The sequence below is a fragment of the Anastrepha ludens genome, chromosome 4 (genome assembly GCF_028408465.1).
Source record: "Anastrepha ludens isolate Willacy chromosome 4, idAnaLude1.1, whole genome shotgun sequence".
NCBI lineage: Eukaryota > Metazoa > Arthropoda > Insecta > Diptera > Tephritidae > Anastrepha > Anastrepha ludens.
Window position 1 is genome coordinate 73,590,077 of NC_071500.1, and position 16,957 is coordinate 73,607,033.

The window sequence follows — 16,957 nt, forward strand, 5'->3', positions numbered from 1 at the left end:
GCCTTCAAATATACGTTAACAAACAACACCAATGAACCTTATTACAAATATGTACCTCAAAACGTAGTGGAAAACGAAGAAGTAAAGCTTTACTGGGACAGAGCGAACACTGGGACACTTATGAAAAAAAAAATAAAAAGAAACGTATCTGATTGATGTTGCAGTCCCTAATGGTAATAATTTAATCCAAGAAGAGCAAGAAAAAATTTCTAAATATGCTCCAATCGCAATTGAAATAAAAAAAATTATGGAAGCAACGAAAAGTTAATATACCTAGTACCAATAATAATATCTGCAACTGGCTTAACCGCAACTACATTTACAAACCACATAGAAACAATAGAACAAAAAAAAAAATCCACCATACAATTCAAAGAGCGATAATCATGCAAATGACACGGATAACTCGAAAATTTTTAAACCAAAACTAACAAAATATTTATATAGGGGTTTTCAATAAGGGCGGGTAGATGTTGAAATGGAATAAAATGGCGTTTGCTGTGTGGCATGTAGCGTCGTCCTGCTGGAACCACATGTCGTCTAGGTCCATATGGTTCAATATGGGCCATAAGAAATTGGAAGGGCCACCACGTCTACCGAAAAATGGGCGCAATGCGCGCAACGTTTGCTTTAATGAACACTCATTTTGATAATAAAGATTTATCATTTGAACGTGCTGTTCAATCGTGTAACTTGCCATAATGATTTGGCATAAACAACTGAATAATAAACAAAAGATTTGACAGATGTCACCAAAACAAAATGGCTGCCACAGGGCGCCAAAATCGACCCGCGCCAATTGAAAAGCCCTTTATAAAAGTACCGACACGACTTGCAGGCCGAAACTGCCATTGTGCTCGGTAAAAATTGCCTCCGCCGCAGGAGGGAGAGTGGGGTGGGATAATAATAATAATAATAATGATAGTAGATTACATACATAACATATATATTACATACGTACATATATTTATGTGTTTTAAGTTAACATTTTTCTCACACTTACTGCATTTAAAATCCTCTACTTGAAGTTTTGTAAACTCGTGGTGTACAGATTTTGAAGACTCACAAGTGAGCGTGACTTGGGTATGATTATGTCGAATGTTGTTTGAAATTCCGATTCCTTCTTTGTGATGCCACCAAAGTGAATGAACTGCACAATCACAACTTAAAGGATTGTTATCAAGCCGTAAGTTTTTTAAACTTGGTAAGAAAGAAAACTCATCCGATGGAATAGTGGTAAGTTTATTGTTATACAAAGATCTAAAAAAAAGAAATAATAATAAGTTATAAATTTTTACGAAGAATATTCTAATAATCTAAGGCGGCCGCCGTAGCCGAATTGGTTGGTGCGTAACTACCATTCGGAATTCACAGAGAGAACGTAGGTTCAAATCTCGGTGAAACACCAAAATTAAGAAAAACATGTTTCTAATAGCGGTCGCCCCTCGGCAGGCAATGGCAAACCTCCGAGTGTATTTCTGCCATGAAAAAGCTCCTCATAAAAATATTTGCCGTTCGGGGTCGGCTTGAAATTGTCCCTCTATTTTTGGAACAACATCAAGACGCACACCACAAATAGGAGGAGGAGCTCGGCCAAACACCCAAAAAGGGTGTACGCGCCAATTATATATATATAATACTAGCGAAAACCCGCCCGTTCCGCTGGTCGTATTAAAAAAAAATCTAGATTAATTAATTAAATTAAGCCGAAAAATACTGTGTGTATTTTATAAAAATTCTCGCGCATGAATAGTAATGAAAGAAGTTTTAAATAGTAGTAGCAATTAAAAAACGTTTGATGTTATTTACTTTATTACTTTTTTTATTGTAATGCTCTTTGGTATACAATATTCTTCGTTTTTCCGTGCGTTGTTGAATAAATGAACAATACCGATGGCTTACCAACTCTTGAGCATGAAACATAAAGTTGGCCATTACAAAAACATGGGTATTCTAAATCAATACCACAAATTGATAAAGTTTGGCCTTGTGACTTATTAATAGTAATCGCGAATGCAAGGCGAACAGGAAATTGAAGACATTTGAATTCAAACGGCATATCCGATGGTATCATTGGTATTCGCGGTATTAAAACGTCTTCACCAGAGTATTTTCCATTCAAAATTGTTGCTTCAATGACGTTATTCATCAATCTCTAAACTGTTAATCGAGTGCCATTACATAGTCGTGGTTGATTTATGTTTCTCAACATAATAATCGGTGCTCCTATTTTCAAGTTTAGCATGTGTGGCGGTAATCCAGGTAAATCAAGGGAATTCAAAAATTCAGTGGGATAATTTACAATATCATCTTGATTTGTAACAGTGTCAACGGATCGATATGTTTGTTCTGGACTTGGTATGTTAGCCAAAACAGCCGCATTCATTTCATTCACATCTTTATTTTTGCCAGCCATGATGGCGCGTTCACTACGCCAATCATGATTTTTGTAATTTTGAGGCAAGTTTGGGAAAATTCTTTTTCATTTTTACTACGTAAATCTCGTAATGTCCTATCAAGCGCTTCCAGTGACTTTTTATGAGCCATCGTGCACTCATCCCATACAATTACGTGTGCGAAAAAGCAGAGAAGGAGAAGAGAACTGTTCTATTCCCCCCCGCTTTAACCCAGCTATGTGTTCAGGTGCAAATAACTTTTTTGCGTGAAGTCTGATATAAAATAAGTTCTATTTACTCTTCTTAAATTTATATAAACTTTTCCAGGCGAAGTAAAAAAACTGACATATATTTGCTTCAACCGTATATTTGTGAGTACACAGGTAATACGTAAATATATGAATGATATAGGTAATATCTCATATTAGCATAACCTTTCTGCAAAAAATTAAGGAAACGATCACCAATCACGCCGGCAATGATACAATGAATTTTTCACTATAACTGACTTCAGATTAACGTTTATACCTATAATAAGCGTGTATGTAACATTTAAAAATTTTTTTAGAATTTTTTTTTTGCTTTTTAAAAATAAGTGGTCTTCCTCTTCCTGTAGCTATTCCTTTTCCTCTTCCATCTCCAGCTCCATCTCCTTTCTTTATCCCGGAAACGGGCAGTAAAAATTACTTCACTTAAAAGCTTTCATCAACAGCTTCCATCTGATACCCATATTGTACAAAAACATCCAAGGGTACCTTGGTCCACCTTTTCGGCTATATCTCGAGACCCTGGTAACTCAGAGATCTAAAAAATACTCTGTATTAAAGCACTCATCAGTAGCTTTGATTTGATACCCACAATGTAAAAACACATCCTAGGGTTACCCGGGTCCTCGTTTTGGCCTTCGGCAGTGAGTGGAATCAATAAACATATTATACTAACCTTCACCGTGGAAAAATATATATATATACCAAATTTCATAATAATCGGTCCAGACACACACGACCAAAATGTATTCAATTCTAATGAATGCTATGTGCGGTACAAAAAATACGTGCGGCAAATAGCAAAAACACACTCACTTAACTGGCGCACCGCACACACACGCGTTATCGGATTTCAACCAAACTTCATAGAAACCTTTGCCAAAGCAACACCAACAATGTGTGAAACTTTCATTGTTTTCCTTACACGCGTTGCTGAGATTACCGGAGACAAATGCACACTTTTTTTCGGCTTAATTTTTATATATATAGATATTTTATTTTTAAATTGCAAACATCAAAATTCTTTCCACAAAAACCTGTAAATAAAATTTTACCATGCCGGCGAATATAATATATTGTAAGATTTTAAAAATTACTGCTATATTATAAACTTCATACTGCGTTTTATCCATAAACTTCAGAATGTATTTAATTTAGCTTTCAAATTCATATTTCAAAAGGCCGAAAACATTTATTATAAGATGTTTCTCTCAACTCAAAATTACGCAAATTATTGAACTCAAATTCAGACTAAAATTCTCTACATTTTATATCTCTTCATTGCGAGCGTTGTTTATCTAAAGCCACGAGGTTAACCATACTAGGAGCTGTATTTCAACATAGTAGTTAGGATAGATTTAACAACCAAACTAGGTCGTAATAATTTTTACGTTAACGGTACGTTTATTGCTATAGTTTCCTTTTTATCATAAAAATATATTATATTGAAACAACAAAAAGCAGTCAAAGGTGTTTCCGGCAGCTTGAGAGCAGACTGTATAAGTTCCTAACCGAAGATTTTGTTTGTGTCATGTGAATGAGCAAACAAAGAATTAAGTTCCTTTTTTAAAGAACATGGATTTATTTATTGAATTGCTTAGAAGCAAACTTAAACAAAGTAAAGTGCTAAAAGTAAGTTTAAATCTTAATATCATTGTCATTAATATCCATTGGCTCTAACAAGCTTTTTTTGGGTTTTTTTGACCTTCGTATCTCCTTTTAACGTGTTGTAGACATGATATATTCATTGTATGTGCGAGCGGTGGCAAGAGGATTTCGAAGGGTCACTACTTATTTGACATATTTTTCTTTGCTATTTCTGATTACGTCATCTACCATAGGTCTTTGAAGATCTCTATGTAGATTTCTGCGAATGCTTTCTCGAACGGCGTTTATGGACGCACTAGTTCGAACCACGAGAGGACGAGCATTTCTTTTTCTGTCTGTCACTTCAGACATTTGGGGAAAACGATTGATCGTGTAGTAAACAAGCATTCTCGAAATATTAAGCTTTTTCAGCAATTCGTAAATCTCACACTTTTAACCTTTTCCTTAGCTCCCTAAACCATTGTTAACAAGTGAAATTCGCCGTGAAACTTAATATTATATAATTTATGAGTAGACGATGCATACGAACAAAAGCAAAAATTGCAGCAATTGTAAAACTCGTCACAGAATTTATGGCAAGTCTAAGTATATAGCAATTTAAATAGCTGGATTTACGCACTTACATATGTAAAGCGTTTTTCAGTAAGAGCGCTTCAACTTTTTTTTTTTAATAAAACACGAACGGTTTGACTTTTTTAACTATTTTTTTTTTTTATTATCGAGTTTGAACATATATAAGGTTGTCAAAAAAGTCTTGCGGTATTTTTATTGATTTTTCAATTGTTCATAAAATTGGTTATAATAATGCGATTTAAGTCAAATATGCGCCGTTTTGTTCGATGACGAGTTCCCAACGAGATGCCAACTTCATAATGCCCCTCTGATAGAAGCTCGCTTCCCTATTGTCAAAAAACTCGGAGAGCCAATTTTCACAGGACTCTCTTGGGGACAACTTCCGACTACCAAGCTCGTTCGCCATGGACAGAAATAGATGGTAATCACTTGGTGCGAGATCCAGACTATACGGTGGATGCAAAAGAACCTCCCATCCGAGCTCCCGGAGCTTCTGGCGCGTCACCAAAGATGTGTGTGGCCTGGCGTTGTCCTGATGGAAGTCAATTCGGCCTCTGTTGATCAAAGATGACCTCTTCTGCATGAGTGCTGCATTCAAGCGGTCCAGTTGTTGGCAGTACAGGTCCGAATTGAGCGTTTGGCCATAGGGGAGCAGCTCATAGTGGATGATTCCCTGCCAATCCCACCAAACACACAGAAGAACCTTCCTGGCCGTCAATCCAGGCTTGGCCACCGTCTGGGCAGCTTCACCGCTTTTCGACCACGACCGTTTGCGCTTCACGTTGTCGTAAGTGACCCACTTTTCATCGCCAATCACCATCCGCTTCAAAAACGGGTCGATTTTGTTGCGATTCAGAAGCGATTCGCATGCATCCATACGGGCAAAAATGTTTTTTTGCGTCAAGTCGTGTGGCACCCATACATCGAGCTTCTTTTTGAATCCAAGCTTCTTCAAATGATTTATAACGGTTTGATGACTCATGTCCAGCTCTTGGCCGATGCTACGGCTGCTACTATGTCGGTCTCTTTCGATCAATTAAGCGATTTTATCCCAATTTTCGACGACAGGCCTTCCGGACCGTGGCGCATCTTCGATCACCTCTGCACCAGAACGAAAACGTTGAAACCATCGTTGTGCGGTGGAAATGAAAACTGTATCGGGTCCATAAGCTGCACAAATTTTATTGGCAGCATGAGATGCATTTTTGCCTTTATCGTAGTAGTACTGTAAAATATGCCGTATTTTCTCTTTATTTTGCTCCATGCGACGCTATAACTCACGAACAACTAAAAGCAAACAACAATTAATCAAACACGTGTTAGCACGTGAAAAGAGCTTTTCAAAAAGCTCTAGCGTGAACCGATGCGACGAATACAACTAGAACTATGCGCTTGCAAAGACAAGCTTGCGGAAATACCGCAAGACTTTTTTGACAACCTTCATTTAAGTATGAAATTCGATTTTTTTTGCATGACCACCGCGTGCACGTTTCACGAAGTCTAATCGTTGAACCCAATTTTCGACCACTCTTTTGCATAAATCGGCCGAAATTCCAGCAATTTCGCGTTCAATATAGGCTCTGAGCTCACAAATCGTCGCCGGCTTGTTACTGTAGACCAATGACTTCACATAACCCCAAAGAAAATAGTCTAGAGGTGTCAAATCACACGAGCGCAGCGGCCATTCGGTCCATTTCTGGAAATAATGCGCTCATCGAACTTACTCTTCAACAAATCAATTGTAGCGTGTGCTGTGTGGCTTGTGGCCCCGTCCTGTTGAAACCACATGTCGTCTAAGTCCATACCATTCAATTGCGGCCAAAAATAATCGTTTATCATGTCGTGGTATCGATTTCCACTCACAGTAACGTGGCGATCGTTCTCATCAACGAAAAAATATGGGCCAATTACGCCGCCGGCATGTAAACAAAACCAAACAGTGATTTTTTCGGGATGCAACGGTGCCTCATGAATCACGTGTGGATTGCTTTCTGCCCAGTAACGCATATTTTGCTTGTTGACAAAGCCATTGAGCCAAAAGTGAGCTTCATCACTGAAGATGATTTTTCGACTTTAAACTTTCTTAACAGAACACGCATTTTTATAATAAAATTCAATGATTTGCAAGCGTTGCTCAAGTGTGTAGCGTTCCATGATGAAATGTATACTAATGAAGTTTACAAATGACAAGCGAAAAATATAAAATATTGCGTCGTTCGCCCTCCCTATCGGAAAGAAGTTGAAGCGCACCTATTGAAAAACGCCTTATTATAATAGTAATATTAAATCGCACTTTTTCGTGTTTTTCTTTTCTTTCTTCGTTTATATTAAAGACAAGTAGTGACAGTTGGTAAACCAGCATGGTCGCTTTTTATTGGACTTCGAGCAACACTTCAAGATTTTGCGGCCAGGTCAACACTGGCTGGTGCTAGACATCACGGCAGCTGTCTTATTGCCAATTGGCAATGCGAAATATTTATTTTATTTAAACTCTCTTCGAAAAATGTATATACGGCTGAAATATTGATACGGCTGAAATATAATACCAATTCCGATTTCAATTTCAACAAAGGATTTAAGTGCCAATTTTACTTGTATAGGTATGTGTACCTTAAATAAATATATATAAATGTAGGTTTGTAAATAAATATAGGTTTGGACTTCAACTTACATATAGCTAAGATGCAATAAATTTTCGAATGTACCCTTGCGAATTTCCTTAATACCATTGTTTTCCAAGTATCTGTAAATATAAAAATAGGGGTATATTTTAATATAAAGTTTATGTATTTCTTATAATAATACGCTTTGATAATCTGATGCATGCATACATAAGGTTTGCTCTTTAGGCGTAATTTCTTCTTGACAATAAATTTAAGTAATTTCACAGTAATTTCCGTCGATTATTTAACTCTTATTCTTAGTATTCAATGATTTATAACTATTTAAACAGCGAAAAGTAGTCCACAGTGCTTTTAAAATTAATGTTTGCGCAGTAAAGGGAAGGAAAATAATTCAGGGCAATCAATAAATGCCCTCCGTTATATAGTAAACTAATTACAAAATTAGTTTAAAAATAGCATATTTCGACCAGGATCTATCAAAAATTTTAACCATCTATAAAAACGGAATTCGGAAAGAAATAAAAATTTTTCAAACACATTTGTATACTTATAGTTTCAAATAATCATGTATCGTTAAAAAGTAAAACGCAACCAAAAATAATGTATCAGCCTATCTCATATTGTTTCTGTTTTTGTGCTTTAGCCATTATATTCGTAATGCATTGGAATAGAGTGCAGAAAAATTAGTTTTTCGAAATTGGACCACAGTTGGACTACGACAGTTCATCAGCGAAAACTTATTATCAGTCATTTTAAAAATAAATCTTAATTTCAGGGCAAAAATCCCCCCAACAAACTTTTCAAATAATTTTTTCGGCGCCAGTTGGACACACCAAGTCCTTCCCCACCAGATCTTTCCAACGCAGAGAAGGTCTTCCTCTTCCGCTGCTACCACCAGCTGCTACCGCATTGAATACTTCCAGAGTAGGAGCATTTGTTTCCATTCGGACGACATGTCCCAGCGAACGTAGCCGCTGGATCTTTATTCGCTGCGCTATGTCTATGTCGATATTCGCCATCGTCAACATGCAAAAGCCTGCAAATGTTCCGCAGAATCTTTCTCTCAAAGACTCCAAGCGGTGCCTCATCTGATATTGTCATCCTTCTGTGCCATACGCTAGGACGGGCATGACGAGAGCCTCGCAGAGAGAGGATTGCCTACTTAGTCCAAAGTAAAACTTAATGATAAGGGAGATTCTACGTTTAATTTCATGACTGATATTGTTATCGGTGTTAATTCTGGTTCCTAAATAAACGAAGTCTTCTACAACCTCGAAATCATAACTCTCAATAGTGAAGTTAGTGCCGATATGCGAGCGTGCCGACTGGTTGTTTGATGACAAGAGGTACTTCGTTTTGTCCCCATTCGCTTTGCTTATTTATCCAGTTTCTAAAAGGCAGAACTAACAGCGCGGTTGTTAAGACCGATGATGTCAATATCATCGGCATACGCCAACAATTGTACACTTTTATAAAAAATAGTGACTGAGCAATTAAGTTCTGCGGCTCGCACGATCTTCAGGTTAAAGAAGTCACTTGCTACCGAGTCATCCTGTCTGAAACTTCTTTTGGTATCAAATGGCTTGGAGAGGTCCTTCCCGATTCTGACGACGCAGCTGGTATTGAGCAACGTCGTCTTGCATAACCGTATTAGTTTTGCGGGGATACCAAATTCAAATATCGTGACATATAGGTAAATCCTTTTCGTACTGTCAAATGCAGCTTTGAAGTTGACGAAAAGATGATGTGTGTCGATTTTCCTTTCATGGACCTTTTCCAAGGCTTGTCGTATTGTGAATATCTGGTCGATGGTGAACTTTCCAGGTCTAAAGCCACACTGATAAGGTCCAATCAGTTTGTTGATGACTAGAACCCTATAAGCGATATTTAGAAGACTAATCCCGCTATAATTGGCACAGATTGCAGCATCACCCTTCTTATGGATTGGACAGAGCACACTTGAATTCCAATCGGCAGTCATTCTTTTATCCCACCATATTTTGCATAAAAGCTGATGCATGCACCTTATCAGCTCCTCGGCGCCATGCTTGAATAGCTCAGCCAGTAGTTCTTCACATTCTCTGTGACATGCGCAACTATCACCATTTAACAGGTTCGAAAAGTGCCCCCTTCATAATTTAAGTACACTCTGAATGTCAGTCACCAGATCGACGTCTTTATTCTTACAGGAACACGTCCGGTCTCAAAACCTTCTGGTAGAATTTTTGGGCGTTGTTCTTATTCGCCAGCATCTCAAGCTCCTTGCACTTATTTCGGCCTCTTGTTTCATCTTTCTGATAATACGTCTCTTTTCCTTTCTGAACTCCGGTAGCGATCCCACATGGCTCGCATTGTATGACCGTTATGGGTCAATAAATAAAACTTTGATGACCACAGCCAAACACGGCGGTGTGGGCCTGTACTTCCGCAGAGGGGCTTAAGAACTTTCAATTTATTCAGCCATACGATGGACAAATTTCAGTACCTCATAATTCTGAATCCTTATTTGATTGAAAGTCCTGAAAACTGGACATTCGGGAGGACTTTAGATTCTATCAAGACATGGATCCGAAGCGTAGTGCAGGTATTATGCAGACATGACTGATATGGAACTGTCCGGGTGTTATGCTACAACGGGCACATTTTCCCCGTTAAAAACGTAATAGAAGTAAATTTTTAGACCATTTTGGCTACGAACACCGTCTTTATTGAATATCCACATGGGGTTATTGATTATACGCAAATACATTAAATTAAATTCAATACAATTCATTGCAATAATACATACGCTTATCTTATCTACGTTACAAAATTATAAAATTATGTAATATTGCGAAATATTTCAGAAAATTGTTCGCGGTTTCGACTTGTGTGCCCAAGGTCACCGTTTGTTTTAAGACCAGTCCAGTCATGAATATTTCTCAACCACTAGTTGAACGGAGGGTATATAATGAGCGGAAAATATCAAGCAAAGGCGATCTCTAAACTGCATTGTTTACACTACATACATTCCAGCGAAGTCTTTGTCGTGTGCTATCAAATCGAGTACATTCGAAGAGCACTTGGTGCACATCTTCAATGACGTTGCGGATAGGACTTAAAGCATCCACACCCAGCTAAGAACTGGGCTAAGTAGAAATTCACATCACTATGCGTTCTCTTCAGCCTGTACTTTAAGTCCGGAATGCAAAGATATGTATGTCCAACGGTCGTTTGTCGAATTTTTTCTTTGTTGTCAGATTTGCATGCTGGCTTCTCTTGCCGCAACGCATACGATTTTATTCCCGAAAAGGCTTGCTGCCTCTTCTGCTAATATATCGATTGGATACATTCCGGCCAGAAGTGATGCTGCATCGTCTTAGACTGTTTTAAATGCGCTGCATGCTCTAAGCGCATCTTGTCGATACTTTGACTTAATGCAGCGAATATACGACGCGAGGTATGTGGCATTGTACCAAACAGTTGCCCTTAGGTTTTTGACTTTTAACAACGCCTACTAGCAGTTGCCGCTCTCGTTGCTTTGCCCCTCGCACATTAACATAGTCCACGATTACGCTGCCACTCTTGCTGAACCTAATTAATCTCTTGTAGAATAGTGACCGCCGTAGCCGGATGAGTTCGTACGTGACTACCATTCGAAAAAAGTTTTTGCCTCGGCAGGCAATGGCAAACCTCTGAGCGTATTTCTGCCATGAAAAAGCTTCTCATAAAAAATATTTGTCGTTCGGAGTCGGTTTGAAACTGTAGGTCACTGCCTTGGTGGAACAGCATCAAGACGCACACCACAAATAGGAGGAGGAGCTCGGCGTAACACCCAAAAGGGGTGTACGCGCTAATTATAATTTCGAAATGATTAACTTTTCTTGAAAGTATGCAAAATGGTTTGATCCTATCGTATTACGATCAAAATACAAGCGTCCTGCTGCTCCTTGTGGCTCAATGTCGCTGTTATGTATTTCATTACTTTTCAAAGTATTGCGTCTAAATAACAATTAAATGACTGAAATAGTAATATTCGTGATGCATCAGATACCTGTAATATTGAAATAATCTGATGAACGGCCATATACTTCAGGTACATACAAACAAAAGCTTGAACTTCAAATTCAAACTTGTGATTCCGCTGAAAAAAGTCCTTTTGCAGTACACGTTGTTTGATTTGTTTTGTTGGAAATTTAGATAACGAATGTTGTTTTTAGAAAGTGAGTTCCACACATAAAAAACAATTTGAAGCAGGGTTACTATGTACATACCCTATAGGTCCAAACTGTTAAGAGTATCTGAAGCAAAATACTTGAAGAAATTGAAAACGTTTATGAACAAATGGGTGCCATGGTATTATATATAAAAAATCGGCAGGCAATGGCAAACCTCCGAGTGTATTTCTGCCATGAAAAAGCTCCTCATAAAAATATCTGCCGTTCGGAGTCGGCTTAAAACTGTAGGTCCCTCCATTTGTGGAACAACATCAAGACGCACACCACAAATAGGAGGAGGAGCTCGGCCAAACACCCGAAAAGGGTGTACGCGCCAATTATATATATATATATAAAGTTACTTACAATTCCAGAAACAAATGCAGTACAAATTGTTTTAGCATTGAGATAGTGAATGACTTTAGGTACTTTGATATTGTGATTTATAGCAATTTCAGCTGATCCGAATTCATTCTACCCTTAAAACATTATATATATAAAGGGTGATCAATTTACAGTTATCGGATTTTAAATTGAAACTAAACAACAAAAATTCAAATTGATTGAGCAATCTTTATTATTTTTCTGTACAACCATTCATAACATTTATTTTTTAAAGATGATCCCTTTCAAATATTGGCCCCAACTCATAATTCGCCATCTGTAAACAACAATTTTGAATAACTCCTTTAGTAACGTAACATACCTCCAAAAATCTATTGTTTCACGGGCTGTTGGCAAGAAGCGCCGTGTTGTCGAAACTAAATCACGGGATTCAATTTCTGTCATCAAAAAGATGTTTATCATGGCGCAATAACGTTGGCCATTCACTGCTACATTGGGGCCATGGGCCGATGATTCCTCCAGCTCATAGGTCGCACCAAACAGTTGATTTCAATGGATGTAATAGTTGTTCTTGAATGGTATCGGGTTGTTCATGGATATTAAGCCAAAAATAGACTCATCGCTGAACAAAATTCGGATCTTCGGGGAATCGTCCAGGTAGTTCCATAAGATAGGCCAAGATTTTGAGATCAAAACTCTCATTTACAGCCGTATTAATCTATTCACTTCGGGCTGTACGTAGTCTAATCAGTCGATTATCATACCCGTACAGTAATGTAAAATTATTCTCAATTTTGACGATGATTTGCCGAATAATATGTTCGGTAAGATAGTTATGTACACCATAAGTTGACCTGAGCGCGCGATGTACGAGTACACCTTTCACAGAGTGTCGATTTTCTTAATACAATTGTACGATTTGGAAGCGTGGTCGAGGCGTAAGTCCTTTCATGATGAAATGTCAATAAATACTGAAAAAATTATAAATTTAGTTTGACATCAGCCATGCGGGATCTGTAAAAAAATCCCTATTGGAAAAAGTACCTCCAATCTGATCACCATTTATACATATAATTGGCGGGAACAGCCTATTTGGGTGTTTGGATGAGCTCCTCCTCCTATTTGTGGAGTGCGTTTAAAAGTTGTTCCACAAATGGAAGGACCTACAGTTTCATATATTTTATGAGGAGTTTTTTCATGGCAGAAATACACTCGGAGCGTTACCAGTGCTTGCCGAGGGGCGATCGCTATTATAAAAAACTTATAAAAACTGTCCTCTGTCGTCGTCACGTCCCTTTTGTTAAGTTATAGCAACGACTGCTCGTCAAGTTATAGTTTCAGTTCTGGGTCGTTCATTATTAAATATCGCTTATAAATATCGAAAATATTATCAAATATCGAAATATATTATAAATTGTACATACTTATATACCTGTACTTTGTATTACGGAAAATGAGTTAAAAAAAAAAACTATATTGAAATAAAAATTGACCAGGGTTTTATTATTAAGTTGGTAGTAGAAGTTTAGTAGAATAGTTTATTTAGTTTGCTTTTCGGCTTATTTCTGTTAGTTTAGCAATGCTCTTTTTTAATTTTTTGATGTTTTTCCAACTACCGATCAAATTGGCAAACTGGCAAGCTGGCGTTTCGTTGCTTGGTGCTTAGGCAACTGTTTAATTTAAACCGCGCCGTGAATGCTTTGCATGTTTTTGTTTAATCTTTGCATTACAATGGAATGGTGAACACTTTTTTATAATTTATGTTGAGAAATTAAATAAAGCAAAATAAATAAAATATCTGTATACTCTGTTTTTCCATTTTCACGTTATGAAATATAGGACACTTTAAAAAAAATCGTATATGTATCAAAAAAGGTGCGAGTGACTGTATATGAAGGTGCAATTCGCATTTTGTGTTTTAATTAATTAATTAGACTTATTTAATTTTTACCTTCACTATTTTGTTTGTGGTTGACCCATAATTTTCATATATATCGTACGGGTACCAAGCTTAGTTGCTATGATAAAGGGCTGTTGGTGAAACATCAATTTTTAAAGGTTGACGCAAACCGGCCAGTAGTATATGGTTACTTTTAGGTAATCGCATTTATTCTTTATATTAATTACTTCACATTAATTAGTAAAATGTCGCGCTTTTTACATTTATGAAAATTACAATTTTGTGGAAGGAAAGGTTTGTAGTATGGTTTGATACTTACATTGCTTTAAGGTTTTTAAGTGGTTGAATTAAATTCACTGGGAAGTCTTCAATTTGATTATTACCCAAATACATTAGTTTTAGGTTAATGAGTCCAGAAAATGCATTTTCATCTATTACTCTTATGTTATTATAGTTAAGAAAGAGCGTTGAAATGTGAGTTAATCCAAAAAGTTCGCCCGCCAGTATTTCTTCGATGTGGTTATAGCGCAAATCTCTGCAAAATAATATGATATATGAACAGTTTCACGAAGCAATGCAAACAAAAGCTATATTAATAATAAATATTAAATATAATATAAGAAAAACGTTGCTTGGAAAGTACTACCCGTATAAGTAAATAAAACTAACATGTTTAGCTATGTGTAGCAGCTAACTTCGGATAAGGGCTTTTTATTCAAGTAATTAAATATACCTCCTAATTTTTAATTACTATTTTAATAAAAAAAAATGATACCAAAAGGAAAGCGGCATTTCGACAAAGAGCTCGTTTTCTTTTATATAGGGTTTTTCAGTAAGAGCGCTTCAACTTTTGAACTTTTTTGAATAAAACACAAACGGTTTGACTTTTTTAACTAATTTTTTTTGATTATCGAGTTTGAACATATACATTTAAGTATGAAATTCGATTTTTTTTGCATGACCACCGCGTGCACGTTTTACGAAGTCCAATCGTTGAACCCAATTTTCGACCACTCTTTTGCATAAATCGGCCGAAATTCCAGCAATTTCGCGTTCAATATAGGCTCTGAGCTCACAAATCGTCACCGGCTTGTTACTGTAGACCAATGACTTCACATAACCCCAAAACGGGACGGCTTGTTAAATGGACCGTAAAATGGCAGTAATGCTCTTAAAGTAGCAGCAACAGAACGATTATTTTCATAAAAAACGTGCACGATTTGCAATCGTTGCTCAAGTGTGTAGCGTTCCATGATGAAATGTATACCAATGAAGTTTACAAATGACAAGCGAAAAATAAAAAATATTGCGTCGTTCGCCCTCCCTATCGGAAAAAAGTTGAAGCGCACCTATTGAATATTAAAAGCTGTGTTAAAGCGGAATGTGTTGCGATGTCTTAAGTGTTCTTCAATGTTTTCAGTTGGAAATGGGGGAAGGTCAACTATTATTCTTGTTCTTAATTGGCGCGATAGCCGCTTATGCGATTTTCAGTTGGAAATGGGGAAAAGTCAACTATTCTTCTTGTTCTTAATTGGCGCGATAACCGCTTATGCGATTTTGGCCGAGTTTAACATAGCGCGCCAGTCGTTTCCTTCTCGTGCTAACCGGCGCCAGTTGGACACATCAAGCGAAAGACTTCTTTTTTCCACCTGATTTTCCTACGCAGAGCAGACCTTCCTCTGCTACCACCAGCTGGTACCGCATCGAATACTTTCAGAGCCGGAGCGTTTGTATCCATTCGGACAACATGACCCGTAGCCGCTGGATCTTTATTCGCTGCCCTGTGTCTATGGAACACCGAAGCTATACAGCTCATCGTTCCATCGCCTGCGATATTCGCCGTTGCTAACGTGCAAGGGTCAAAAATCTTGCGCAGAATCTTTTTCTCAAAGATCAGCTATTATATACTTAAATAAGTATACCTGCATATATACATACATATTACACGTACTTCTAAAACTTAAATGTAGGCCTCAAAAGATTGACATAAATAGCTAATTGAAGTGTGAATAAGTTTCCTAAAATAAACATCTGCGGCATGGACAACCAGATTTAATTCTAGTAGGAAAGATAGGAGGACCATAAATGGTGTGAAGAAATCTAAGTTAAAGAATTTAAAAACCCAAAGGGTTTTATAAGTGACATGAAGTGCAACTTTATTTAATGTGTGAAGTGCAACTTTATTTGTGATGGGTGTGTAACCTTCCCATCAGAACTGTCAATAGAACCACTGATTACGTGGTAAACAAACACAAGAGACTGGATTATTAGTTTGCTTTCAAGTGTCTTTAAACTAATTAACATCTCTCACCCTGAGAGATGTGGCTACTCAAATTTTATTAGTTAGAGTGCAAAGCGATTGAGCTTATGTTGCATCCTCGTAGGCTACTCTTTATATTCTAGTAGCATGGAAATTGTAACACGGATTCCACATAATAGAGCCATACTCGAGTTTTGAATGAACTTTATATAGACGCAATAAAATATAACGGCTTGAAATTTTCTATTTCAATAAATAGCAATCTGTTCGAACGATAAGATTTTAGCCAAGTCAAAAAACAGATTGGAAACCGATCTATTCGAGTTCATGCAATAAAATTATGTGTGATACTCTAGCGCGATGGCAAAGGAAGCGTATTATGTATCACTGAACAAGTCACTTTATATCAAAAATATGCTACAGCGTCACAGCATGCAACAATGTAGGGTCACAGCAACGCCATTAGACACAGAGTATCAAGTAACATGTGTCAGCGAAAGATACGTCGTAGAAGATCTAACGGCATATCAATCAGCGATCGGCCAGTTAATGTGGCTAGCTTTAACTTCAAGACCAGATATTTATCATTCAGTTGTGAAGGAGCAAGAACCCACATAGTGAACATGTTGCAGGTGTGAAGCATGTAATGCTTCAGCAGCTACAATAGATCTGAAGCAGAATTATGGTGCATGCGCCCAGGCGCTTGAAGGAAGGTAGATGCGAACTGGGGCAGTTATATAAGTAATCGCAGACCATACACCGGATATGTGTTTTTCTTGGTCGGTGGAC

At 37.4% G+C, this 16,957-nt stretch overlaps 1 protein-coding gene across 1 annotated transcript in view; it reads right to left on the bottom strand.

Moving 5' to 3' along the window:
* The window catches only part of LOC128859799 (peroxidasin), a 44,833-nt gene that overhangs the window by 25,162 nt on the left and 2,714 nt on the right, over nt 1-16,957 (bottom strand). The window contains exons 2-4 of the mRNA XM_054096885.1: nt 14,228-14,443; nt 7,515-7,586; nt 1,004-1,260 (exon numbers count right to left, since the gene is read on the bottom strand). Of these exons, the coding sequence (XP_053952860.1) occupies nt 1,004-1,260; nt 7,515-7,586; nt 14,228-14,443 (545 nt within the window). The remainder of the gene's footprint in view (nt 1-1,003; nt 1,261-7,514; nt 7,587-14,227; nt 14,444-16,957) is intronic.